General features: G+C 40.0%; 2 protein-coding genes across 4 annotated transcripts in view; one reads left to right on the forward strand and one right to left on the reverse strand.

The window, feature by feature from the left end:
- Window positions 1-3,623: 3,623 nt before the first annotated feature.
- Window positions 3,624-6,056, reverse strand: ARIH2OS (ariadne RBR E3 ubiquitin protein ligase 2 opposite strand). Its single transcript, XM_023520563.1, is given in 6 exon segments — window positions 3,624-4,833; window positions 4,836-4,885; window positions 4,888-5,064; window positions 5,115-5,328; window positions 5,330-5,470; window positions 6,015-6,056. Coding segments are annotated over 6 exon segments (702 nt in total). The 3' UTR covers window positions 3,624-4,755.
- ARIH2 (ariadne RBR E3 ubiquitin protein ligase 2) overlaps window positions 5,266-27,201 on the forward strand; it is a 43,599-nt gene continuing 21,663 nt past the window's right edge. The window contains exons 1-4 of one of the 3 annotated variants that reach the window (XM_011375389.2): window positions 5,266-5,445; window positions 8,239-8,302; window positions 9,619-9,963; window positions 22,723-22,768. In XM_011375389.2, the coding sequence (XP_011373691.1) occupies window positions 22,730-22,768 (39 nt within the window). In that variant the 5' untranslated portion in view covers window positions 5,266-5,445; window positions 8,239-8,302; window positions 9,619-9,963; window positions 22,723-22,729. Of the gene's footprint in view, window positions 5,450-8,238; window positions 8,303-9,618; window positions 9,964-22,722; window positions 22,769-27,201 lie in introns of all 3 variants that reach the window. The other 2 variants (XM_011375387.2, XM_011375388.2) reach the window with 2 other exon arrangements.

The raw sequence follows: 27,201 nt of genomic DNA on the forward strand, positions 1-27,201 counted from the left end.
TTGAGAAACCACAAGGATTTCTTTGTGGCTAGACCCGAGCGAGGGAGAGCAGGAGCGGCAACAGACATGTAGGAGATGGTAGTATACATAGCAGACTTTGTCAACTGTGAGAACATTAGCTTCTCCAAAGAAGATGGGAGCCATTCTGGAGTTTTGAGCAGGGGAGAAACTCATGAGTTAACAGGAGCCCTCTGCTGGGTGAGAATAGGCAGTAGGGATCAAGGAGGAAGCAGGGAGCTTTGAGGAGGCTAACGGTCATGGTCATAGATGCTGGCTTGGATCAGGGCATAGCAGAGGAGGCGGTGAGGAGTATTTGGATTCTGGATATATTCTGAAGCAAGAACCTAAAGGAATTGTTAATGAATAAAATAAAAGGTATGCAAGAGAGAAGTTAAGGATGATGCTAATGTTTTTGTCTTGGTGACCCTAGGTGCACAGTATCCAGGTATTCATTATATCACTCTTACATCATTTCTGTATGTTTGGAATTTTTTAAATCAAAAAGCTGTGAATAATAGACATACCCCTACTCTGTCGCAGGTACCTCATTGCCAAGGTGACCTGATAAGTCTTCTGTAGGTGCTCCCAGGCTAGAGGGAAGCCTGGAATGGGGAAGATGGCCCCCATATATGCTTGGGGTGGGAAGACGAGTAACAGGATCAGGATTGGGATCAGGAAGTGACTGGGCCTGGCTGGTCCAGAGGGCCTGTAGGGGAATGGAGGGCAAAGAGGCTGGGGCAAAGTCCAAAAGCCTATCTACTCTGTACTATAAGCTTTTTCTAGGAGATGATAGGGAACGATGGAAGAATTTTTTAAGAACTATGGTGACCTGATCAGATTTGTTTTAGAAAATCTATGTTGGATGAGTGAATTTGTTTTGGGAGGGACTGAAAGCAGAGAAACCAGTTAAGAGAGAATTACAACGGTTCAGGCAAGAGTTAGTGAAGGCGTGAACTGGGGAGGGGGTCATAGAAGGATGGAAAAGGAGCTAGAACCCCAGAGGCATTTCCAGAAAAACCTGTAGCAGCTCTGGTTTTCAGACACACTGCACTTGCAGTGCCCATGGCACATCTAGGGACATAACTGGTTAGTGTCAGGTATATAGCTTGGGAACTAGGAGAGAGATAAAGACCAGAGACAGAAGCCAGTAAGGCTTCAGCAAATAGATGTATATGTAACCCCTGGAAGACTGCACCACGAGAGAGGGGCCAGCACGAAAGTAGGAGCCCCCAAAGCAGAGGTCGAATGGATTAAAGAGCACAACCTAAAAAATAAGAATATAAAAAACAAGAATGTAAAATATTAGCATTTTGTACCTGTCCTTCCAGGACCCTTTCTATGCATCTACATACACATTTATATATAACAAGTACACACACAAACACATACATTTACACAAACCTTTTTTTATTAATAAAAAGCTATCATAACTATAATTCTGCTTTTTCACTCAATAGAAGGTGCTATTATCCCCATTTCACAAATGAGAATTAAGTCATAAAGAAGTAAGTTTCCTTGAGCAAGGTCACACAGCTAGGAAGTTGCCAAACTGGAATTCTAACCCTGAGTATTTGGCTCCAGCCTCTATCCTCTGTAAGCCTCTTAAGGCCAAAGCCTTTGAGAGAAAGCTTTGGAGGGTTTTGAACAGGGAAATGACATTTTACGCTTTAAAAAGATCTTCCTAAACAATGTTGAGAACAAATGTAGTGGAGCAAGGGTAGAAGCATAGAGACTACCGAGTTAAGGGACCTGCTCACATTCAGGGACACATGATGGTGGCTTGCACTAGAGCACAGGTGGTGAGAAGTGCCAAATCAGGACATACTGTGGAGGTATGGCACATAGATATTGCTTATGGATTGAATGTGATATATGAAAAGGAAAGAAGACTTATGAGAGACTTGTGAATTTTTGACCTGAGTAAATGGTGAGAGAGTGTGACATTACTGAGCTGGGAAACATTGGGGGGAATGGCAAGTTTGGAGATAAAATTGAGTTTTGTTTGGGACATGTTAAATCTGAATGCCAATATGACATCCAAGTGGAGGTATTAAATGGATAATTGAATATATCGAGTGTGGAGTTCAGGAAATTGGGTAGGGCTAGAAATAGAAACCTGGAAGTCATTAGTGTGTTGGAGATACGCAGGCAGAGATTGGATAAGATCACTAGGAAATGAGTGTAGATGGAGCAGAGGCTGAAGATGGAGCCCACTGACTCTCCTGTGCAGTACTCCTCACAGCAATTTCACTCTTATTTAATTATTCCTCAAATTTATGAATCCCCTGATAGACCAAAGCTCCTTGATTGCAGGAGCTGTGGTTGGCTTTCCTTGCCATCATATCTAACAACATGATGCCTGGCCTTTACCTGGACTCAAAGAACCAAAGGCAGTTTTCGAAGGTGATTTGGCTGTATCTATAATGATGTAAAATGAACGTAGAAGTTGACTCACCAATTCCATTTCTAGGAATATAACCCAGACCATTTTCACATCTAGGCAAAAAGTAGTACATCTCAGGGTGTTCACAGCAGCACTATCAGTAATTTTACCTGAGTGAAAAATTAGAAAAAGATGACTTGCAAAAGGAGCATGGTCAGATGACAGTACGATCATACTAGGAAATGTTGAGAAGGGGTCCAACTCTGGAGCCAGATGGCCAGGGCTAGAATCTCAGCTTGGCCGCTTCCTAACTTTATGACTTTGAGCAATTACCACACCTTTCTGTATCTGAGTTTGCTCATTTGTGAAATGGGGATAATGATAGCACCTTCTAAGTTAAAAAAGAAACAGAATATTTATAATAGCCTGTTATTTTTTTAAAGTTTATATAAGTATGTGTATAGTTATAAATATAGATATGTATGTAGATGCATAGAAAGGGTCCTGGAAAGACAGGCACCAAACTCTGGAGAATGGCAGTAATCCTGAATAGGGTTGAGTTGGAGTTAATAGGAATATTGCCATCAACATTTTTGTATTAATTTTTTACAACTTTAATGTATGAATGTACTAGTCTTCTAATTAAAATCAATAAAAGCAAAGATGAAGGACATATGTGTAAGATACATGCTATATTTTCCAAAGACGGCCGCACATATATCCCATACCACATGCTTTTCTTACAATGTGATATCATATTGGTATTCTTCCATCAAGGGTGGGGTTTCATTTCCTCTCCTTGAACTTGAGAGGACCTTTGTAACTGCTTGGACCAATAAGATGTGGTAAAAATAATGCTGTGTGACTTCCAAGGTTAAGCCATAATAGGAGATACAGCTTCCACCTGGCTCTCTCTCTCTTAAGACATTTGTTCTTGGAACCCAGCCACCACGTTTCCAGGAAAAACAGGTCACATAGAGAGGTCATGTGTGTGTGTGTGTTCTGGCTGACAGCCCCAGCAAGGCCTCCAGCTAACAGACACCATCAACCATCAAACGTATGAGTAAATAATTCTTCCTATAATTCTAGCTCCCAGCCTTTGAATCTTCTAGCTGAGGCCGAGACATTGAGAATCTGAGATAAACCATTCCCACTGCGGCCTGTCCAGATTCCTGTCCCACAGAAACCATGACTTTATATTTTTTACATGCATATATGTTTTGAAAATAGAATATCACACACATTTTCACATCTTATTCTTATCACTTAAGAGTATATCACAAATACCTTTCCTTGTCAATAGCTGCCTTTGTATAGCATCATTATTATGGCCTTCTTTATTGTATATTTTACCATAATTTAACAAATCCTCACTTTTGGACACTTGAGATGCTACAAACTTTTTACTATTAGAAACACCATTCCAAAACACACGTATGTGCACAAATTTTTATGCATATCCTTAAATGTTTCGGCTTAATTTTTAAATCTTTATTTCCTGGGGAGAGACTGCTACTATTTAAAAATGTTATCGTCAGCCCAATAAATGTTTATTTAATGGAGTAATATTGAAAATAAGGTTGGATCAGTGCTCTTAAAAAACTCACCATCAGGGGAAAGACAAGTCGACAAATAAGGATAATACATAGGATTCCAATATATTGTACGTGCACCTTTGTACTTGACACCTAAACACAATAACTCCACAGAAAGACTGTTTTCCCTTTTGTTCACTAGAGATAATTTATTACTAGTAACCCAGAGTGAGAGCTTCTAAGTGACATTTCAAATGCAGAAAATATAATTTGGGTTCATTGCTAGTATCATAATTTAAAGGGATATGTTTTCTCAAAACAAATGTTATTAAGGCACACTGGATTATAGTAGACTTTTATGTTGCTAATATACAAAATTCATAACCCTACAGTATCTTACTCATCAGTATTCATTTTCACTCCAAATTAATTTGGGGTTTCTTAGTATTTAATTGTATCTGATTTAGACACATGTTCTGAGTTAAACTGGAACTGAGTTTCAACTCATGGATAAGAAATATACGCGTACATACAAGCAGCAAGCACTAAATAAAAGAACCCGTTACACGTAGAACTCGAATATCAGTGCATACACGACTCGACTCGGGTATGGATGGAAATCTTTTGGGTTATCTACGTACTTGCACGGCCCAAGACGCTCCCTAGCATCAGCGGCTTCACACTGGCGTTTCTATTTGTGTAACAGCAACTTCAGTGACCCTCCATGGCTCTAACCTATCCATAACGGCTAACAACAGGTCACAGAAGGGATACTAGAAGTCATGATTGACACTTCCTATATTGTTTGAAAAAACTGGACAGAAAGGCAGTTAAGATTCAGCCTTGTATGGTGATGGGAAGCCGAAGAAGTGGGCGGTGAGTCGGGCGGAGAGGGAAATGAAAGCCTGGCGAGGTCCTGCGAGCCTGGGGCCACCAGGAGACAGCCTCAGGGCATAGGCGGAATTCAGGCCCCGCGCGCCGACCCAAAGGCCGTGCTCTCCTTCGTCTAGCAACCGTCCTTTATCCACTCCACGGACGTCAGGATGTCTTCCCCATGTCCGACACCAGAATAAAAACAGTGAAATGCGGAGTCTATCCGAAAAACCCTGCTTAGAAATATCGCGGCGGGCGGCGTTGGTAGGCGAAAGCCGGAAACGATGCCATGACCACGATCCAGTAAGCCGAGCCCTCTCTTCCGCTGCTTCCTGCAACCCTCAGCGCTGGCCGTGCCCTGGTCAGATTTTGGGACCGAGCGCTGGGGTACACACAAGCGCCGACCCAAGGGCACTATTACCTAGCGTCGGCCGCGACCCCTGCGACCGCGGGTCGACCCCGGGCCGGAAGTGACGTAACCGCGCTGAGCGCTTCCGGAGCGGCGGAGACGGCTCCGCCGGAGGAAGCAGCGCGGGCCTTGACCGGCGTCGGCCTGCCGTTTCCGCCGCCGCCGCGCCTGGGTCCGATCCCTCTGGCTCAGACCGACCCGGTCTGGCCCGCCCGGGCTCAGCGGCCGCGAGGCCGCGGCTCCCGGTAGGTGAGAAGTGCGGGTCGCGGCCTTGTTTACCCGGCAGGTCGGGGGAGGGAGGTGGGCTCTCCGCGCGCCTCCCTAGCCGGGTCCGGGCTCCGCCTTCGTCGCGGTCCGCGAGGCCCCGGCTCCCCAGGCCGCCCGTACACGGTCCCAGCGCCCCCGCCCGGCCGCGGACCGGCAGCCGAAGACTACGGCCGTGGCGGACGGGGCGCTTGGTGTCTCCGTTTTTCCTCTTCCTTCCCCTTCAGCTCGCGGAGAGGTCGGAGGCCAGCGCCTCTGACCGACTGACGCCGGTGTATACGGGCCCTCCCCACCCGGCGCGCCGGGGAAACGCGCCACCTCCGGGGCTAGCCACTCAGGTCATCATTTTGAGCTCTTGCAGTGCCGCCCGCGCGGTTAGTTAACGCCCGCATATGAAGGGACCCCCAGCGCGTGGGCTCTGTGTCCTCGCGGATAGCTCAGTGCTTCGGAAGGGACAGGCGTCCCAGGAGCTGCGTCGCCGCCTTGCCGGACGCCTCTGTGCTAGCCACGGGAGAGGCAGCCGTGTTCTCGGATGACTTCATCTCAGTACCGATTGTTGCTGTGTCCCATGGAACTTTGTCACAATGGACATATTCTATACAGTTGCTGTTAAGTAAGGTAGCCACAAGCCACACGTGGCCATTGAGCATTTGACTTGTGGCTAGTGCGACTGAAAAACCATATTTTCAATTTAATTTTTAAATTAAATAACCACATGTAGTTAGCGGCTACTGTATTTGGCAGTACAGACGTAGTGTAGTGTTTTGAAACTAAGTTTCTGGTTCATAGTTTTGTGCCAAGTAGTTTTCTTCGGAGATGTTGACTCAGTAAAAGACCATTCAGTGCTAAATATTATAACTGGAGTAAACATGGGCAGATTCACCAAAAAGTGTGTTTCGTTCTTGTCAACTTTAAGTTGAGACGTCTTCCATTTGGATTCTTTAATTCAGGGTGGGTCTCGGGTCTTTTTGAACATGTGACTTTGGCTCTAGGAAAAAGTAATTTCTTTTACTCCTTTTCTGCGACATAAGGATAATATTTAACATCTAAGGAAATCAAAACATTGTCACCAGTTCCGTTAATTAGATAACATACTGGCCCTTTTGAATGTCAGCACTCTTTCAAGAAGAATAGGGATCATTAACTTTGAAAAGATTAAAAATTAAATGTTAAATATGAACCTAGAACACCTAGTAAGTACGAAATGTTCTTTTTTCAGGTTCCCCTTTAGGAGGGGAGCTTGAAGTTCTTCCTTGGTTCTTGACGATTTAGTTGGTGAGAACCCTGGGCAGCCTCTAAGCCCAAATCCCGGGGAGAAATCCAGAAAAAAATGGAAGCATGCTCTTCTGTTGTGATTCTGGAGTTAGCTTTGCTCTGGGAGGGTGATGGGGAATTGTGAATCACCATAGGCCATGAATCTGGTGGAAGTATAATGCTGAGCTCTTCAGCATCTGCCAGCATCGAGGTCCTGGGCAAGCTACTTAAGCTTTTCGAACTCTATAGTTTCCTTATTTGTAAGAAGGGAGTGATAGCCACTTTGTATGGTTGTGAAGATTTAATGAGACCTGTAATTGGCTCTCATTACATGAGAGCTATTATGGGTAGTAGTATTTTGTAAATGGGAACAATATTCATAGATTCTATTTGCCCAGTAAGCTGTATCTTACATAAAAACAGGAAAAAGCAAAAAGGTTTTAAAAAAACAAATTTTCCTCTACCGTTTTGGAAAGAATCTTTCACAATCATTGTTTGGACTTTGATTTTCATTGGTTTATATTTGCCTGTTTACGTTTGGAAGTTATAAGATCTGGTTTTCTAAGTAATTCTAAAGGATAAAGAAATAGACATGAAGTTACTAATTGAGTAAGCAAATAGTACTCATTTAAATGTTTGGAATAGTGGGGTCTGTATTTCTGAGAAAGTCAGATGGCCTTTTAGCATGTCAGAAGAGAGGTAGGAAATGAGTGTTAATACTGCCTGGTGGTATCTTGTATGGGACATTTTTTTATTTGAAACCAATTTTTTTCACAAGTAAAGTGAGACCTCAAATATTGACAGTATTTTGTAAGTGTTAGATTACCACAGGTGGAAGTGACTTTATAGTAAAAGTTCAGTTTTAAGTCAGTTACAATTTACTCTGTATGTAACATTTAGGATTGAAATTGTGATAGTTAATTTAGAGACTCTGAAAGAAAAGAGTAAGGCGATGGACTTTTAAACTGATGGAGGAAGTTGGGTATCCATTTCCATTACCAGTAGTACCCTGGTTAAAATTATTGTCAGCTGTTTACTTTGAATACTTTTATTCAGAAGATCATGTAACTTGTCAATATAATTATGACATGCAGACTTCTCTTGAATAATGCAGGAGTTAGGGACGTGGACCCCCTGCACAGTCTAAAATATGTGTATACCTTTTGACTCCCCCAAAAACTCAACTAATAGCCTACTGTTGACCAGAAGCCTTGCCGATAACATAAACAAATAACATATTTTGTATGTTGTGTATTATATACTATATTACTATAATAAAGTAAGCGAGAGAAAAATGCTATTAAGAAAATTATGAGGAAGAGAAAATACAGTATTGAAAAAAATCTGTGTATAAGTGGATCTGTGCAGTTCAAACCCATGTTCTTCAAGGGTCAGCTGTAATTCCACAGTTACTCTGGTCCCTTGCTGCTTGTCCTCTTAAATGTCTTTGCTTTTTAAAAAATAAATTTGTAAAAGTAGAGTACCAATTTAAAAATATCAGAATTCTCTTTTCATTTTAGATGGAAATTATATGACATAGAATATTTGGGTGACATCTTCCTGCAAGATCTTCAAGAATTACAGGTATTTTTAATTTCAAAACTAATTTTTTCTCCTAAAGGAAAAATACCATAGTTAAATTCAGTTGTGATTAGGTGGTTATACCATGTAATACAATTTGTTAAAAATCAAATTTGAAATACTATTATATATATTGCCTTCTCAATGTGATTTTAAAAAATGGGCAATTATAATTAACATAAAACTTAGATTCACTGCTTTTTTTGTGATATCATTAAAAGGTGGCTCTATCTTCCTTTAGACTGCTTATAGTCAGTATATATTTATTTTTAATCTGCACTTTAATTATGGTTGACTTTTTTAAGAGATTATCTACTTCAAATAAACTTTACATTTACATTTGTATTTAATCTGGATATGGTTATGTAAATTATTTACATACCATTCAATCCAAATACTCTTGCATTTTAAGGTTCTATTAGTTTTCACATTTCAGTCACTGTTTGGTACTATTCATTGAGATGCATTTAGTACTTGGCGATTGTTTGCTTTCTCAACTAGTATTCTCTGTTCATTTATATGTAATTGAGTAACATTTTGATCTGTGAGGATTTTTCAATAGCTGTTTCCATTTGAACTCTTGTTTGTTCACCCTAGAGTCTGGTTTTACCTAGCCTCGATTCTGCTAAGACAACAATTTTTATGGTTTTCCTTCACTATTAGTCAGTTTCTTTTCCTCTGAGTATCCCTTTTGTAAAGGATCAGTAGAATCCTTTAACACTGAGAAATCAGTTAACTTTGCATGCTAGAGAAGGATATTGAAGAACAGTGTGGCTTTTAATTTTTTCTTTACTAACCGTGCACCTGCTTTCCAGATATCTGAGAGCCATGTCTGTGAAACAGTGATATTCTTTTCCTAGATATCATAGTGGGAAGGAACTGTCATGTACCATATGTGTCATCACTACGCGGGGCATGATTAGCAAAGAGATTTTGAATTTTAAATTTCGGTAGTTCAACCTTTTAGGTTGCTCATCTTGTAGGCAGTCAACTGTGGGGATGTGCTTCTCTCTTAAAGACTCTGGCAGGAAAGACAAGTCCATGGGAATGACTCATTGACATAGACAGCTTTATTCTTTCATGCCAGACCCTTCGTATGAAGTTTCTGTTGTCAGCCACTTCTGCCCCTCCAGGAAGGGGTTTCTCTTTAATAATCTTGGGCAGGGAGATGATGGTGAGGTTACCTGTATGAGACCAAAGTAGGGAAATAGGCCATAGTGGGGGTAGGGCCAGGGCTATGCCATTTTGATTTTTGAATGGTTTCTGTTCCAACTTCTCACAAGAAAGGTAACACTTATTTTTTCCTTTTTCTCCCTTAGAATACAAAAACACTAATGCATTTGAGAAAGTGGTAAAGTTTGGGGGGAGGGCCAAAAAACCTGCTTTCTTGATCTGCAACTTGGCTGGATGTTAAGATGTCTGTGGACATGAATAGCCAGGGGTCTGACAGCAATGAAGAGGACTATGACCCAAATTGTGAGGAGGAAGAAGAGGACGAGGACCCTGGGGACATAGAAGACTATTACGTGGGAGTATCCAGTGATGTGGAGCAGCAGGGGGCTGATGCCTTTGATCCTGAGGAGTACCAGTTCACCTGCTTGACCTACAAGGAGTCCGAGGGTGCCCTCAATGAGCACATGACCAACTTAGCCTCTGTCCTAAAGGTGAGCACTGTTGTCAGTTCCAAGTGAAATCCCCCCAGTTAAATCTGAATATGAACTGTTGCTAACTAATGTTTCCTCCAGACGGACTGAATGGCCCTATAGCTTGAAACCAAACTTAAGTGTACATTGCATCATTTGGACACATCTGATGCATTTACTTTGTTTTCCAACATATGCATATCTAAGGCCCTCAGATTCCCGGACTGCTAAGAGTTAGAAAGGCGGGTTAGGGTAGATTCAGGAAAGATAGTCCCAGAATGATGTAGAAGCAGAATTGCATAGATTACCACTTGTTTCAGAAAACGAGACTTATGAAACTTTATTAGGTAAGAAATAAGTGTTAGAATCACCATTTTCTACACACCCTTGTGTGAGTGACTGATAAATGTCTTGAGAAGTACGCAGATCCCTGGTTTGCCCCGTATAATAATCAGTGCCTCTGGGCTAATGAGCTCATTTATTTCATATACCGATGACTAATGTCGAAAGAGATTTTAATGATACCTGTAAGAATGAAGTTCTTAGTTTGTATTTCACTGAGTCGGAGGTGTTAATGTGGAAATTTTAAAGAATTAACAAAGTTGGTTATTCAGCAAGAATCTTATATTTAACACTTGAACTAGCATACTTTTCAATGTCTTGCACCTCAGGCCAGTTATTGTCCTGTGTACATTTTGTAGTATGCAATACTGCACTAGTACATAGTATACTCATATAGAACACTGTGTACTCTGAGTATTTTTATGGTCATTTGGACAATTTCCCAGCATGTTTCTCCTCTAATGTTGGTCATTATGTGAAAATGGGGACATTTCTCTTTACTGTTTTCACTGACCTTCCTTTTGGAACTATTATGCGGATTTTGTTGTCTGCCCAAATTGAAGATCGGGAGCACGTGGGCATGATTTCAACCAAATAATTTTCTTGTTGGTGATTAAAGGGAAATAACTAAGGTGTGCCACGTATTATTTCTATAACTGTTGCTTTACTAGTTTCGGAGGTTTTTCCTTCAGGTGGTCAGCAAAGGCTAAGATCTTGGATTTAGATAGTCAGGGCTTTATTAGCAATCAGCTAGAAGCTGAAAGCTAGAGCTTTTTTGTGACTCACTTCTAGAAGTGATTGCAGATTTCCTCTCGTGCTCAGCAGAAAACTCTGAAGAATGGAGCCCCTTTGGAACCTCTGGGTTTGGGATTTCTGCACCATAGCAAAGCTGCTGGGACCTCTGTTTCCAGGGGGCATTTCCCCAGTAGAAAAGAGGCATCGTCTCTTCCTTCTTCACCATGCACACCTCTCCCTATCTTGGCAATTAGTTTCTTTTGTTTTAATAACATTGTGAGGTTCTGTGCAGTGTTGGTATTTAAAATTAGAAAAGGAATTGTCAAGTATGTGACTTTGCATTGGACAAAGTATCCAGTTGACTAAGTTCATCAGGATGTTTCCATCTGAGCATAGGAATTCTGTTTGTCAAGCCCTCTGTGTTGACTTTCCTACCCTATTGGAGACAGCTGCCTTTCGTCCTTTTTTTTTTTTTATTGTGGTAAAACATATAACGTAAAATTTACTGTTTTATACCCTTTCTTCTTCTTACGCTGACGTGGTCAGCCCCCTGGAAAGCCTTCTCGCCCTGGAAAGCCCTTCTCACCTTTTGGTACCCTCAGAGCTCCCTTCAAGTCCAGCTTGTACTTTCCCTGAGCCAGCCCCTTTGAGACCCCCTAGAGCACAGTGGTTGTACCCACCTTTGGTCTCAGTGCCCAAATATTACAGCCCACGTGTATTATTAGATACTGCAGTCTTCTGACTGCTTTATATATTACCTTTTCCACATATTTTTGCATGATCTCTGAACTAGATTGTTACTTCTTGGAGAGTACAAACTGCTTTATACATTATTTCCCCTATTATTCCTGTCACAGTGTTTCAACCATAGTAGCTATTGAATAATTTCTTGGATATTTGTGGATTTTGTTGACTATTGATAACAGTAGCTGATGTTATTGGTGTGAGCTAGATTCCTTAGTCCCTGCTGTACATCCTTTTCTATTGTCATGAAAGGGCATTGTGCTGGCCCTCAAAATCATGAGGAGAAGGAGCCAAAATAACTTGGAACAGAAATGAAGGGCTGAAAAGAGATGGAAGAGAGTCGAAACATAAATAAAGGGTTTAAGAGAAAATAGAGAAAGGAGGAAAATAATCCATGAAAATTTAGATGATGGTATAAGATCTATTTTTTTCCCTCTCTCTAGACCTCACTGAGGAGCATGTTAACACCATTTTCTGGGGCTAGACAACAAGAGCCCTGGGTCTTTTTGTGGGTTTACTGCACATAAAGGGACTCAGTCTTGTTTTAAGTGGTTCAGAAATTTGACCAAAGAGGCTAGGCAGAAATAGCATGGTTAAAAATAAAGAAGGAATCACACATACTCTTCCTCATTCAGGCTGGCTAAAAACTAGCATTGTTTTTATTTTTGTAAATTTTTTTGAGACAGGAGGGAATAATTTAAGTGCTGAGTAGACAGAATGGGGTTCACAGGCACTTTGGCTACTCTGGGTCCCTGTTGCATGCGTCTCTATGAGTGGAGGTCAGAAGTTGTCACCCAGATAACTACCGATTTCCCCGTTGGTCTTGGCGGTGGTTGTACAACTCCGTGGCATACTGAGATATTTTATTCTTTCATACGAGTTAGGTTCTATTTAACTAGTAGGAAATGTGATATGTGTGTGGTTTAAAATTCTAGTCTCGTGAAAAGTTATGAACAAAAGCTATCTTAAGTTTGAGGAATGGCTTAAAATTTTCACTGATGCTTATGTCTTTTACTCGTTTTGTGTGTGCAGTTGCCTGTAGATGAGCCATAGTCTTGCATAAAGTTAAACCTTTTATTGCTTCTTGGGATTTGGTATCTCTTAAGCAGAAAAATCTCAATTTTCTGGGACATTGGGCTTTTGGTGTAGTGAGGGCACGTGGTGTGAGAGGGTAACTTTCTGTGCGTGTTCTGGGACTAGTCCATGAGTAAGATCATTGAGAAAGAAAAATACCCAGAAAATCAGATCAAGGGCTGAGGGTAGACAATAGAGAAAATGCTTATCTGTTATTGGGGGGAGACTACACAGATGTAATAGTCCTGAAAGATGAGATGATTGCCAAGAAAAGTATTGTGTTGTAGGAAGGGAAAAATTTCTGACAAAATATTTTTAGTGATCCATATATGAGTCTTGAAAGAAAACAGTTACCTTTTTTATACACCACATTTATTTTTATATGAAACTTACACAAAGATGATTTTATTATTGTTAATAGAGGAGAGGGGCCCTTTCGAGTAATAACGGGCATGTTTTATTGCAATATGTGCAGTAGTTAGCCCAGAAGAATTTTGTCATTTAGTGAATTCTTAGTGTTAGTACTGTTCCATGAAGCTCATGAGGCGTTTGCCTATCAAGCTGCTTGGGAAGGAAACTGAGGTAGAGCCCCAGGCAGAGCCCAGGCAGCTTTTGCTGGTGATGGGTCAGAGTGTCTACCACACCCAGCACTCCCTCGGCAGCATTAGGGTGTGGGCAGGAGAAGTGGAATGTTGTTCAGGGCCCTACCCAATTGCTTAATAAAGGAGAAGAAATAGTTCATTTTGGGCTAGATTTAGTCAGCGGAGCTACAGTGAGCTCTCTGAGCTTCGTGTTGACAGGAGAAACCGTAAGGTGCATAGAGGGGCAGAGCAGGTAACAGAAGTTCAGACCCCACAAGCAGAGGGTAGGAACGTTACCTTCTGGGCTGGAGTGGGAGACTAAGAAGTATATGTAAAAAGGAAGAAAATGCGGAGGATTGTGAGTGCAATCTGAAGTGTCGTCACCATTAGAAGAAAGGAACAGATTTTTTAAACATCAGCGCTGAACTGCACTGCTCACTTCTCAAGCCTGGCATTCCCCAGATAGGATTAGAGAAATAAGCTAGTTATTTTAAGTGTTTTTACTACAGTTCTTCTTGCTTTATGAATTGCTGTATTAACTGGAGTAGAGCTGGGAAAATGTTCCCTGGAACACTGTCCTGCCCCCCTCTTCCTTGAATTTGTTTTAAAATCTAGTGTTTGTTATTCAGCAAAATGTGGCTGGAAAATGCCTTAAGAGTTTTCTGTGGATCGTTCTTCTGCTTTGTAGATGAATCATAATGAGTTTTCAGGGCTTCTGACTCTTAAGTGCACAATCTTTATAGTCCCATGTTCAAAACAACCCGGTTTTTATCCATTTGTCACTTGTAACATGAGCAGTTGATGTTCTTAACACTAAATACCTTATATTTAGCCTTTCTCTTAAGTGGCACCAAGTTTTTGTATAATATCTGGCAAAGACTAATTTTATTCATTAAATCAACTTTTTTATGTCCCAATATAACTGAATTTTAAGACCATTTTATTTTTATTTATATGTTTATAATTAACTAAGTGTTTGTTTTTTTGCTACTCTTCATGGGAAAGTATATTTAAGCTGAACATAGTAACACTGAGTGTTTGTGTGCTGAGCAGCCATCTGATTTCTATTTTTATGACCTGATGTCAAGTTTCTTTGCATGCCTATATCTCAGTAGAATCTAGATTAAATTGCTGTGTTTTAGTGGGTGTGTTGACATACTTCATGGTAATTAGTGTGGAATTCTGATGTGTGTTTTACTGCTGTATAAATATATTTTTTCAAAGGGAGATGAAAAATTTTCAGAGTGACATTGAGAATTGCCTAACTTCAATGAGTGCTAGAGTTGTCCCTGTCTCGCCAGCTTAGAAAGGTTATTGTCATCATTGACTGCTCACTGTGTTCTTGGCACCACATACAATATGCTCACCGCCTTCCAGAAAAACACTCTTCATCACATTCAAGGCCAGCTTTCATTCTGGTCTTTTTGTTGTGCCTTTACACTACCTTAGCAACCTTGTAAACTATGTGTGATCAAGGGGTGATTCTCATCACACACTTGTGTTGTTATCTTGAATTTATATTGTCTTTTTATTTTTTACTACAATATTAAAGAATATCATTCATAATTCCATTAACCTAAAATAAACGTTTGCTTTCTTACTGTCTTCCAGGTAGTATCCATATTTCTGTATAATATTACTGTGTTGCAGTGCCTTCCTTCATTCATCTGATATTTATTGAGCACCTCCTAATTGCCAGGTACTAGAAAAATAACTGTGAACAAAATAGACAGAAATTCCTATCCTGGTTGACATTACATCCTAGTAATCATTGTGTACATGTATTTTCGTGTATATTTGAAACATTTCTCTGTTTTGACTTCATCCTTATAAGTTATTTTAAATGGCTGTATAGCATACCAGCTTCTTCTTGAACTGTCATTTGCTCAAGCAGTCCTCATTGGGCATTTAGATGAGTATTTATATGTTATAGTTGTTGGGGACTGGTGATATGGCTGTGAACATTTTCATGGATGTGGCCTTTGTGTCTGTTGGGACTTGGCAGAAGCCTGGGCTAGTAATCAGACGATTGGATTCTGGTTCCTTTTCTGCTATTTAATTTAACGTGACCTGGAGCAAGTTCCTCAACATCTCTACACTTCAGTTTTCTCATCTATAGAATAATGATAAAAATACTGCCTTCACAGCATTAAATGGGATAATGCATGTCATGTGCCTGGCACACGGGTGTTCAAATGCTTGGTCGTGGTGGAGGCAGGGCAAGAGCAGAAGAATGAGAGTGTCGCTTTCACGTGTTTGCTGTGGTTCCTTAAAACACCTTCTGAGAATTGAGTCATAGGCTAGGAGCCACATGGAGGAAAGTTCTGGGTGACATATTGCTGACTGATATCTCTGAGTGTGCATATAGTAGTTGAATTATATACTTTGGATTGTTTCACCTTCAGAGTCTCTAGTGCCCTTTTCTTGGGGTCTATTGATAAGAAAAGTAAAAATAATGCAAAATTAATTTTGAATTGGGACCAGGAAAAAGGATGTAGGGTAATATGGCCAGTCTGTTGTTCCTACATTTCTGGTTGACAACTGTGTTTGGTCTTGTGCCTTCATTGACAACACTGCTAATTGAAGTGTTTAGTTGATTTTTGGGATTCTTGTTATTGAGACTTCTCTCCTTACTTTTCTTTAACTTTTGCTCTGTCCGAATCAATCAGTCAATCAATCTCTCTCTCTCTCTCTCTCTCTCTCTCTCTCTTTCTCCCCCCCCACCCCCGCCTCCCTTCCTCCTTTCCTCCCTCTCCCTCCCTCTCTCCCTCCCTCCACCTCTCCTTTTACTTTTCTTTGCCCCTACTACTCTAGGAAAAATTTGAAGGGTTAGATTTCTCTGCCCTAAAGAGGGAAGAGTTGTAGGAAAGATTTGAGAAAGGTACAAAGTGAGTCAGCAGAAAGTTATTTTATTCCTCTAGAAATATGTCTGCCCTATGGCTTGATTACTTAAATGACATGAGTTGTCTGAATTTGTAGTTTATGTTATGTTCCCTTTTCTTTGTAGTATTACAAACTTTTATAAACACAAAATGATTTTATGTGATAAACACAGGTTATCACCCATAAATAATGAAAAATACAGGCAGAATAAGAGAGAGGTTTGTTTAGAGATTTTAACAGGAGAACAGAGCTGTTCTTATAATCGTGAACAAAGAGTGGTCTCTGTATCTGGGAAAGTTGTTCTCTTTGACTAACAGTTTCTTTCTCGGCCAGTTCATGTTCAACGCGCACTCATTTATCCTTTATTTTAGGCTTTTATCAGTCTTTTCAATGCTCTCACCATTTTCCAGAGTCTATAGATATAGCCTTGCCTCTGTTTACAATAAATAACTCCAGTGCCATCAAACTTAGCTTCTTAGGTTTTCTATCTTAATTGATACCACCATTCAAGTTGGAAACTGAAGATTTACCCTTGACTCCCTTCTCCCATGAAGCCCTCCTTGATCCCCAGGTGTAGTTGGGCATTCTTGTCTCTGTACCATGGTTTGCATGTTTCTTGGTACTTGCACTGATTGGAAATTTGCTGTTTGTAAACCAGGGCTTGAACTTTTTAAGGTAGAAGTCCATGTTTTTTTCTTTGCCTCATAGCACCTAGCAAAAATGCCTGGTCATGTTTTGTTCTCAGTAAATGTTGCTTGTTGTCGATCTGATTGTGTAAGACCTGTCAATAAATGCAAAAGTTGAGAATTAACCCCAAAGCTCTATTTCTGTATGTTCCCATTTTTAAATAGAGGACAAGCTTTCTCAAAGGGCTTCTACGAAGCGAGCTGATTTCTGCGTAGAGATAGAATATACCTCATGGATGTGTGGTTCCCAGTTTGTGTGCGTGTCAGAATTAGTTTTGGCAATTCCGATACAGAAGCCTGAACTTCATGCAGACTTGTTAAAACAGACTCTTCAGAGGTGAGGCGAGGTATTTTACATTATATTCATGTGCAAGTACAAAAGAATTGTGGAATGATGTACGTTCTCGAAGTGAGAGAGGAGCTCTTCCTTTCTTCGGCTGCCGAAAGCACGTGCCCAGCTCTCAGAGTACCGGTTTGTAACCAGAGTGGGAGTAGGATGTTATGTGCTGCCCAGCTGCACTCTCAGGTTGGATAGGTTTCCCGTGATATTTTTGTTGCCTAAATGTGACTTCACATTTTATTGATTGTCAAGATAAAAGTGGATTTCTGTGTCCAAGTCGATAATGAGTAGCTATATCCGCAATCATAAATACAATGTGAATGTTTCGAAAGTCTGGAATTTTATGACACTAGTAGAGCACATGGAATCTTTTTTCTAGCTTATCAACATTGGTTTCTGCTTCAAGATGGTTGGTTGCACTCATCTGGACACCTTTGTTCCCCCTCCATTTGTTTTTGTTTGTTTGGTATTCAGATGTCTGTAGCAGTTGTATTTGTAATAGCCCCAAACTGGAAACAACCCAAATATCTACAAACAGACGAATGAACAAACAAACAGTGGCACGTTAGTAGAAGAAAATACTTCTCAACAGTACAAAAAGAGTGAACTACTCACATAAGCATCATTGATGAATCTCAAAATAACAATGCTGCATTAGGGATCCCAGGAGAGAGCAAAGAGCAAAGAGATTTCAATCATAAAATTCTAGAAAATGCTAACTAATTTGTTGTAAAGTAAATCAGTGGTCACCTGCAGAGTTGGGGAAGGCGGGGAGAAATTATTAAAGAGCATGAGATAAATATGGGGTGCTCTTCTATTTTTAGATATCATGAAAATGAAAGTAATGGCATATACATGTTATAATAACAAGGAACAGGTTGGGGGGTATCATGGGTGTCATGTCATTGCACGTGGAGCCAGTTTGTCCAGCAGATCTTTGAAGAAGCTGTGAGCTCTGACTGGCAAAGGCTAGAAGAGATAAATGTGCTGCAGATGGGGAGATTAATAAAAGATCTGTATGTAGAATAGTCAACCTGTCCCCCACTTTGGTCTAGGCAAAATAATCTGATTATTTTTATGAAATAGAATAACCTGGGGAGAGATAGGGCTCTTAAAGAGTATGAGATTTAGATGATCTCATTGGTTGTCTGATGGGGCTCTTGAGTCTTGAGTAATAGCTGCTTCCGATTAATCTCCCTAAAGAAAAGCCTGTCAGTTGTCAGCCTCTGTCCATGTACACAGAGTTAGGATTCGTTTCCCTGACACACACACACCCCTCCCCCCACTTATAAAAATTATAATATTCACCTAAAATTAACCATTTTAAAGTATACAGGCCAGTGGCATTTAGTACATTCACATTGTTTTGTAACTACCATCTTCTTCTAGTTCTACAACCTTTTCATTACCCCCCAAAAAACCTGGTACCCACTTAGCATTTATTCTCCACTCCTCTCAGCCCCTGGCAACCAATCTTTCTGTCTCTATGGATTTACCTATTCTACGTATGTCATATAATTCATGCGCTGCATGACCTTTTCCATCTCGTTGCTTTCACTTAGCATAATGTTTTTGAGGTTTATCCAAGTTGTAGCATGTATCAGTATTTTATTTGTGTGTGTGTGTGTGTGTATGTGTATGTGTGTGTAAGAGACCCTTCATTTTTAAATGTGACTAGCTAACGAAGAATCACCAGACATTTGAGGAAAATCTGCAGAATGAAGGAGAAACAGAAGAATTGACTGAAGCTGAAACATACCAGTAGATAATTTTGCTTGTTTTTAAAAGCACACTGTTTAGCATTTACCAAGATATTCAAGATATGGCATACGTAAAATAATCAGATGCCATCAGGAAGAAACAATCAAAACAAAAAGAACTTGTAGAGATGAATTATGGGTTTGCAAAGTTAAAAAAGATTCCATAGACAAATCAGAAGATAAAATCAAGAAAATCTCTCAATATCAAGCCAAAATACAGGCCAAAAAAAAAAAAAAAAGTGAAAAAAGATATAGAGGATCAATCTAGAGATCTGACATCTAGAATTTCTGGGAAGTGAGAACAAAAAATTGAAAGGAGGAAAATCCTGAAAAGTGTAAGAAGAAAATTACCAGGAGCTGAAGAGAAAGAGCTGTCTTCATAGTGAAAGGGTCGACCCATTGCTAGACTTGCCACTGTTATAGTTCAGAAAAACAGGGATAGACTGGAAAACCTTAAAATTTTCCATAAAGAGATACCAGGTCTTCTAAAAGAAACGAGAACCAGATGTCTCATCAGCCACAGTGACAACCAGAAGACAGTACAGCCTGTCTTCAAAGTCCTGAAGGAAAATGGTTTTGAGTCTAGAATTCTGTCATTGCAGAGTGAACTCATTTTCAGACGTGCAAGGACTTTTGAAATTTACTTCTCTTGTACTTTTTCTGATGATGTTACTTGCAGATGAAAATCAAAAAAGGGGAAGATAAAGAATTCAAGAAATGTTCGAACTGATGTAATAAACCAGAAAAGTCTCAAAATGTCACCTACACAACGAGCCTGCACAGCAGCCCACATTTGAACAGAATTTTGGTGGGATTCAAGAAAAATTTATTCAGGACTAGGAATGGGTTAGATTCCAAGCAATAGGTAGAATGAAGAAGCTAGAAGATGGTTGGGATTTGGTGAAGAAACAAACCATAGAACTCTTTCTAAGAGGTAAGGGAATTCTAATTCCCACACAAAGCAGAAAAACCACTCAATCACAAGCCAAATATAAAGCAAACGCATATGTGGCACAAGTATGAGTAATTGGCGGCAACTAAATAAAGATAATGTATTCGTGCCTAATGTATGTACACTCTCCTTTGAGTGGCCCATGGGCAGTAACATTGGAAACACAAGAAAGAAAAATGCAATTCTGGACCTGTAAACAATGATATCTTAAAAGTTACAAAGGTAACTGATAGAGGAACTGAAATGTGATTTAAACATTAAACAGTTGGTCTTGGAGGGAAGGAGGTAGAGAGTGTTATAAGTACACTAAGTCTGGTAAAGAACTGTAGGCGTATTCAGCAATGCTGAACAACCTAGAACCTAGACAAATGATTGATAGAGATTTCTCCTGCATAGGAAGACTAGGGTGTTGGGGGCAGAGGTAGGAGGTGTGTGTGGTGGCTGCTGTTCTTTTTAATCAAAGTGCTCTTTACGAACCATTTTATTTTCTTTGTTCATTGGCAGTTGGGTTAGGTTAAGAATTTTTTGCTTCCCAATAAACAAGTATCGTCTGTTGTCTTCTGTTATTTTAACTTTTAGGTAGATGCTAAGAGAGAAGGGGGGAAAATAGTTTAACCTCTACCATAAAATAACTTAAAAGATTTTTTTACTTTTAGTTTCTGCCCCCTCCATTTTTAGAATGGCGAAAGGAGGTATAAATAAATAAACCTTTTCTACTTCTATTTCATATTTTTCTGATAGATCTACTAAAAGTATCACTTTGATTATCTTGCTGTTTTGATAAACTCCAGACTGTCGCCTGGACTCCTTCCTATTGCTGCTCTCGGTGACCCATATTTGATTTTTGCTTCCTCAAACCTGTCAGCATCTCCGCCCTTCCTGCGCCTGTCAGAAGACCTCTTGGCCCTCCAACTTTTTTTTTTTTTTTTTTTTTTAAACCAACCTTAAGGAAACTATGTCGAGCCTCTTCCTGAATCCCCTGAGGACTTAGAAGACCTTGGCGCATGCCTGGGCTGTGGAGGAGGATGTGGATGTACAGTGACTTGAGACTAGACCGCTGGAGACAAGCAGAGGGTAGTGTTAGCACAGAGGACCTAGTACTGGCAAAGGCATTGTTCCAGGTGCTTGGGGATGGCAGAGAAGGAAACTAAAAAAAAATCACCCTCAAGGAGTTGCCATTCTGGTGGAGTTTTACATAAACAGGTTTTAAAAATCATATGTTTTGAGCATAGCTAAGTATAGCAGTTAGTAGCTCTGACTTTGAAACATGCTTTTGGAGTCTGGCTTTGTCTGTAAGATGTGGGAGCCTCTGAGGTGTCCTCTGGAGAAGCGTGGGGACCGGAGTGGTACTGCCTAGATGGTATTTGATATTCCCTCTCCTTTGCCTCTTACAGTAGCAGCAGCTGGAAGAGACAGAGCATTGTTTGAAATCATGTTTGGACAAGATGGGCTTGTGGCTGCGGGAACATGATGGGAGACTTGACTTTTAGTCCTACTATGTGCAGATTGTTGGATGTCAACTCTTATCTGCATTTATTTTGGTTGTGGTTACTGTGGTTACTTGGTTTGCAGAAATGGTGGTCATCCTGCCTATATGGCATCCCCTTGAAAAACTGTTAGAATTCTAGAAGGGGCTGTAACCAGCCTTTTATTCTAAGTACTTCGCAGAGGCTTTTCACTGAAATGGACCTAAAAGATATGCCGGCTGGGATTTACTTCACAGTAATCTAGAATATTGGGGATAGGTGAGGTACAGATGCAGTGGGCCTGGCCATGAGTTGATGTGGGAGCTGAGTGACTGGTACGTGGGTTTCATTACACTCTTCACTGTTGTAGATGCTTGGAATTTTTCATAATTAAAAAAGTACACTCATGGTCAAGGAGTGATAACTTTTATATTTTTGCTTTATTATATTTTGCATAAAAAACTTACAGTGAGGTCTTTGAGATTTTTTGATATTGATGTTAATGATTAGAGAGTGTAACAGGACTGAATTAAGGTTAGACTGGAGAGGAATTTTCAAATTTGTGTTTATTAAACAGAATTTTGTGAAGCATATACAACAAGTGGGTGCCTTGATTACAAGTCAGCCCTCCCTCCATGGAGACCTTTAAAGAAAAAAAATGAAAGAAAACGAAGCTATGATTGGGTGCCAGAGAGCTGACCTTTTAGAGGCTGAGTGTATGTGGGTGTGGAGTATGGGAGAAGCGAAGGCCTACCATTTAAATTAGACGTTAGAGGTGAGCCTGGCTTAAGGTCAGAGGCCTTCAGACCCCACTACCACCACCATTGCTGCTGATTTTGCCCCGTTTTAGGCTGGTGTTCACCTACTCCTTTGTCTCAGTGCTTTAACCTTGTTTCTTCCTCTTATCTCTTCAATATCTTCTCGCCTCACCCCAACCCCCAAGACCTGAGTCCATCCGTCTTGATCTCGTTAGGCTAGTTTTCATATACCATTTCCCTTTCTACCCCAGGCGCAGAAGCTGGCCCACAGTTCACTCCTTTCCTTCATCTCTGCTGTGTAGGGAATGACCACTAGTGTTAACATATGTCACTGGATCACAGAGTGGCTTAACACAGGCTGAGGCATGGAGACCTATTCGTGTAGCCTTAAAAGATTTCAGGCAGTTGGCAAGTAAGAATTCTAAATAAAAATTGAAACTACCACCTGTATTTTTTCAGGCCGTTGATGCTCACTGCCATCAGCTGCATCCTCCCTATGGCACTGGTAAGTGTGGGAAGGGCTGGTGACAGTTTTGGTGGGCTGCTGGATTTCTTTTTTCTGGGGGAAAAAATCTATTTGCAAGCTGTGTTGTTAACTTGTCCCTGAGGGCTGGACAGTGTTAACCAGCTATAGGAGACTAAAAAGAGGGACCATGCTCATGGATTTCCTTGGGGAACTGTTGTCAGCAGAGGCTGTTCAGTATGTGCCTTGATCCTTACATAAAATTAGCATGTTCTGTGCATTATTTTGAGTAATAAACATACACTATCCAAGTGCTCTGGGATGTCAAGTAACAACTTAAATTTCCTGAAATTCTTAAAACATTTTTCTTCAAAGATAGATGTTGTCTGTGTAGTAGACAGGGTCCAGAATGTCGTGTGTACTTACGTTTCCCTCAGCAGCAGGATTGATCTCCCTCTGGTATTTTAAGTTCTTTATGGTCAGGGGATCGAGACATGTTTGTTCTAATGATTAATATAAATTTTTGATAGAGACTTGAAATTTTGGGGGCGGGTGGGTACGTAAAGGTTTGGTGGAAACCAGGAAAGAAATTTGTGGCTTATTTACTAAGAAACTTCAGGTGGAGTCAGGGACCTGTGGTTTGAAAAGTTATTTTACCGCAGCCTGCTTTCTGCTTAGGGACCTAATGGAGAAAAAACACAGGATAAAGTTGAAACATAGAGCAGGGCAGCAAGTTACAGAATTGCTAAAGTATAAACTGGTAGCCAAATTGCTATTTGAGTTGCCTTTTACAAGCTTCTGAAATCCTGCAACTGTCTCCCTGTAATGAGTGGCTCAGAAGCCACACAGATTCCGAAGTTTTATTTTACCAAAGTGGTGTCCATTCCAAGCCGACAGTTCGGTGTTTACACTATTTCGTTTCTCTAGTCTCTGAAGCCCTTAGATCATAGAAGAAAGGGCCTCTGGAATATCTAATGAAATGCTGAGGTGGTGGACTTGAGCGCTGTTAACCACGTCAGGAGCTGCTTGCTGGTAACAGTGGCTAAAGCATTCATGTACACTTAGCATCATTGGCCCACATCCTGGATTTCTCCTGGTCCCCACCCCCACCTTCTCAAGCCCTACTTAGGAAACAGGGATAGAACTGGGTGGCACATTTACTACATTCTTTATTTAAAAAAAAAAAAAATGGAAAGGAGAACTTGACTCCCCAGCAGTGGTCTCCTTTAGGTATCTCTGCACAGGTGGTAACTGCTGAACATTTTTTGAGGGCCTGCGTCAGGGAAATATCTTTTAAGTGTCTGTCCCAAAGACCGTAGAAGATGACATAAAGTGTTTTTCATGCCACCTTTGAGAGATACTGTTGACCAGCAGCAAGTCCTTTTTGGCATGGCATGCATGTAGCTAAGTGTTTCCCGGAATAAAGATCTAGAAACATCTGAGGGTGTTGAGATTGTAAATGCAATGGCAAAACAAAGCCAGATTTGATAGGTAATGCAGAGCATTGTCTAGGGCAAATGACAAGTGGTCCCACGGTTCTTTGAAGCTAGAGGGAAAGCTCCCCCAGAGGCTTCTGACCCGTTGTGAGTCAGGTTTGAGGGCACAGAGAAAGAGGGGAAAAGGACTTGGAAGATGAGCTGCGCTTGGCCTTTGCTGTGACCCCATCATTGACTCCGAAAGCTTTCTCTGTACCACCCAGAGACGAGGGCACTCTTCAGCCTTTGATGAACTTTATACCACTACTGACCTTCCCTTTCCCGCCTTGATCAGTCACACTTCTTTCCCCATCTCCCAGGAAAAGTGAGAGAGGACTTCTTGTCTTTGGGGCTTATCGTTACACTGACCAAGGCTCACGCACAATGTGATTTCTCAGATGTAGCCCAGGGGGTGAAAGAAGGCAGGCCTGAGCTGTGCCTTGTGGAACTGTTGTGAAGTCGTCAGCATTACAGACTCATGAGGAAGTTTCACCTATTTATGTTAAAATTTGTGTTGTGTAATCAGTCAAGTCTGTCAAAACTATGGAAAAAAACTCTTGAGTTTTTTCTTTTGAAGAGTAAGTAAAAGGTCAGAGTGAACTATTTCATGTAGTAGCATAAGGGTCAATCCTTTGTTTACTGTGATATTCATTTATGCAAGTTATTGTCATTGAATTAAATTTGACCAGCTTTCCCCCTTGACTTCTTTTACGAAAAATTTAAAGCATACAAAGAAGTTTAAAGAATTGTACAGTGGGCATCTATATACCTGTTATCTAGATTATACAATTTCTAACCTTTCACTACATTTGCCTGATCATATATCTATCAGTCAATTTTATTTTTACGTAGCTTTATAGGAGTATTATTTACACTTCATTAAATTCACTCTTTTTAAAGTGTACTAGTACATGAGTTTTAGTCAATTTCTACAACTATGCAGCCATGACCACAATTTGAGTTACAGAACGTGTTCATCACTCAAAGAGTTCCCTTGTGTCCATTTGTAGTCAGTCTTCACTCCCAGCCCCAGACAACTACTGATCATTTTTCTGTCTCTGTAGTTTCGCCTTTTCTAGAAATTTCATATAAGTGGAATTATATAACGCAGTCTTTTGTGTCTGGCTTCTTTTCACTTAGCATAATGTTTTTGAGGTTCGTCCATGTTGTATCATGTCAGTAATGCCTTTCTTTTTATTGCTGAATAATGTTATTTCATTGTATGGATATATACCACATTTTGTTTATTCATTAGTTGATGGACATTGGGTTGTTTCCAGTTTTTGGCTGTTAGGAAATACGCTGCTATGACTATTCATGTCCAGGGCTTTATATGGACATGTGTTTCCATGTCTCTTGGATAGATATCTAGGAGTGGGATTGCTAGATCAGATAGTAAGTTTAAGAAATTGCCAAACTGTTTGCCAGGGTGACTCAGCTATTTTCCTTTCCATCAGCATTATAGAAGGGTTCCAGTTTCTCCACATTCTTGCTAGCACTTGCTATGGTTAGTCTTTTGGATTATAATCATTCTAGTGAGTATATGTGGTATCTTGTGTTAATTTTCATTTCCCTAGTGACTAATGATATTGGGTCTTGTTCTTATTTGCTTCTTTTTGGTGAAGTGTCCAAATCTTGCCCATTTTTAAAAATTGGGTTGTCTTACTATTGAGTTGCGTGATTTGTTCTGAATTAACTTCTTTATCAGATAAACGATTTGCAGTTATTTTCTCCCAGTCTGTGGCTTGTCTCTGGCATTTTCTTAATAATGTCTTTGAAGAGTGAAAATAATTTTAATGAAGTCCAGTTCATCAGTTTTCTCTTTTAAGGTTTGTGTGTGTGTTGTCGTATCTAAGAAATCTTTGCCTAAACCAAGGTTGCAGAGATTTTCTCCTAGGAGTTTTATAGTTTTCAGTTTTATATTTAAATCTATGAACTATTTTGAGTTCGAGTTGTGTGAAATAAGCATCTATGTTCTGTTTTGTTTGCTTATTTCATATAATGATGTTCTGTTATTCCAGAACCATTTGTTGAAAAGACTATCTTTTTCTTCCATTGAATTACCTTGGCACCTTTGTTTAAATTACCCATAAATATGAGTTTGTTTCTGGACTCTCGTTTCATTGATCTGTATGTCTGTCTTTAAGCCAGTACCGCACTTTCTCGATGATTGTAGCTTTGTAGCAAATCGTGACGTTAGATGGTATAAGTCCTTTGCTCTTCTCTTTCAAGATTGGTTTGGATATTCTGGGTTTTTTATATTTCTAGACTTTAGGAACTCTGCTTTGATTTTGATTAACTTTTGATTGCTCTGTTCAGTCTATAGCTGTGTTATCCAGTATGGAAGCTATGACCACTTTTAGCCATTGGGCATTTGAAATGTGGCCCGTTTTTATTGGTATGTATGATAATTCTAAAATAATACAATGAACTTTGAAGACTTAGATTTTAAAAAGGTTGCAAAATAATTCATTAATTTTTTGTCAATTACATGTTGAAATAACTTAGATATTTTTGGGTTAAATAAAATATATTATTAAAGTACATTTCACCTGTTTAAAATTTTAGTTTAGTTTTCATTTGTTCGCTGCTGCATAGAAATACATTTGATTTTTGTATATTGACCTTATATTTTGTTACCTTACTAAATTTTTAAATTAGTTTTAGAAGTAGTTTTGTAGATTCTTTTAGAATTTTCTGCATAAACAGTCATTTTATCTAGGAATAGAGACCGATTTGTTTTTTCTTTTCTAATCTTTTGTCTTTTGTCTTTTTTTTTTTTCTTTTTCCTTGCCTTATTGCCCTGGCTAGGGCCTCCAAAATAATGTTAAATAGGTGGTGAGAGTAGTCATCCATGCCATTTTTTGATCTTTGCATGAACTGTTTCATCATTGAGTATAATATTTTTCATTGCTGACCTATGTTAGATTCAGGCAGTTCACTTTATTCCTGATTTGGTGAGAATTTTTATCGTGAATAAATATTGAATTTTGTCAAGTT

This window comes from Pteropus vampyrus, unplaced genomic scaffold (assembly GCF_000151845.1).
Source record: "Pteropus vampyrus isolate Shadow unplaced genomic scaffold, Pvam_2.0 Scaffold271, whole genome shotgun sequence".
Taxonomy (NCBI): domain Eukaryota; kingdom Metazoa; phylum Chordata; class Mammalia; order Chiroptera; family Pteropodidae; genus Pteropus; species Pteropus vampyrus.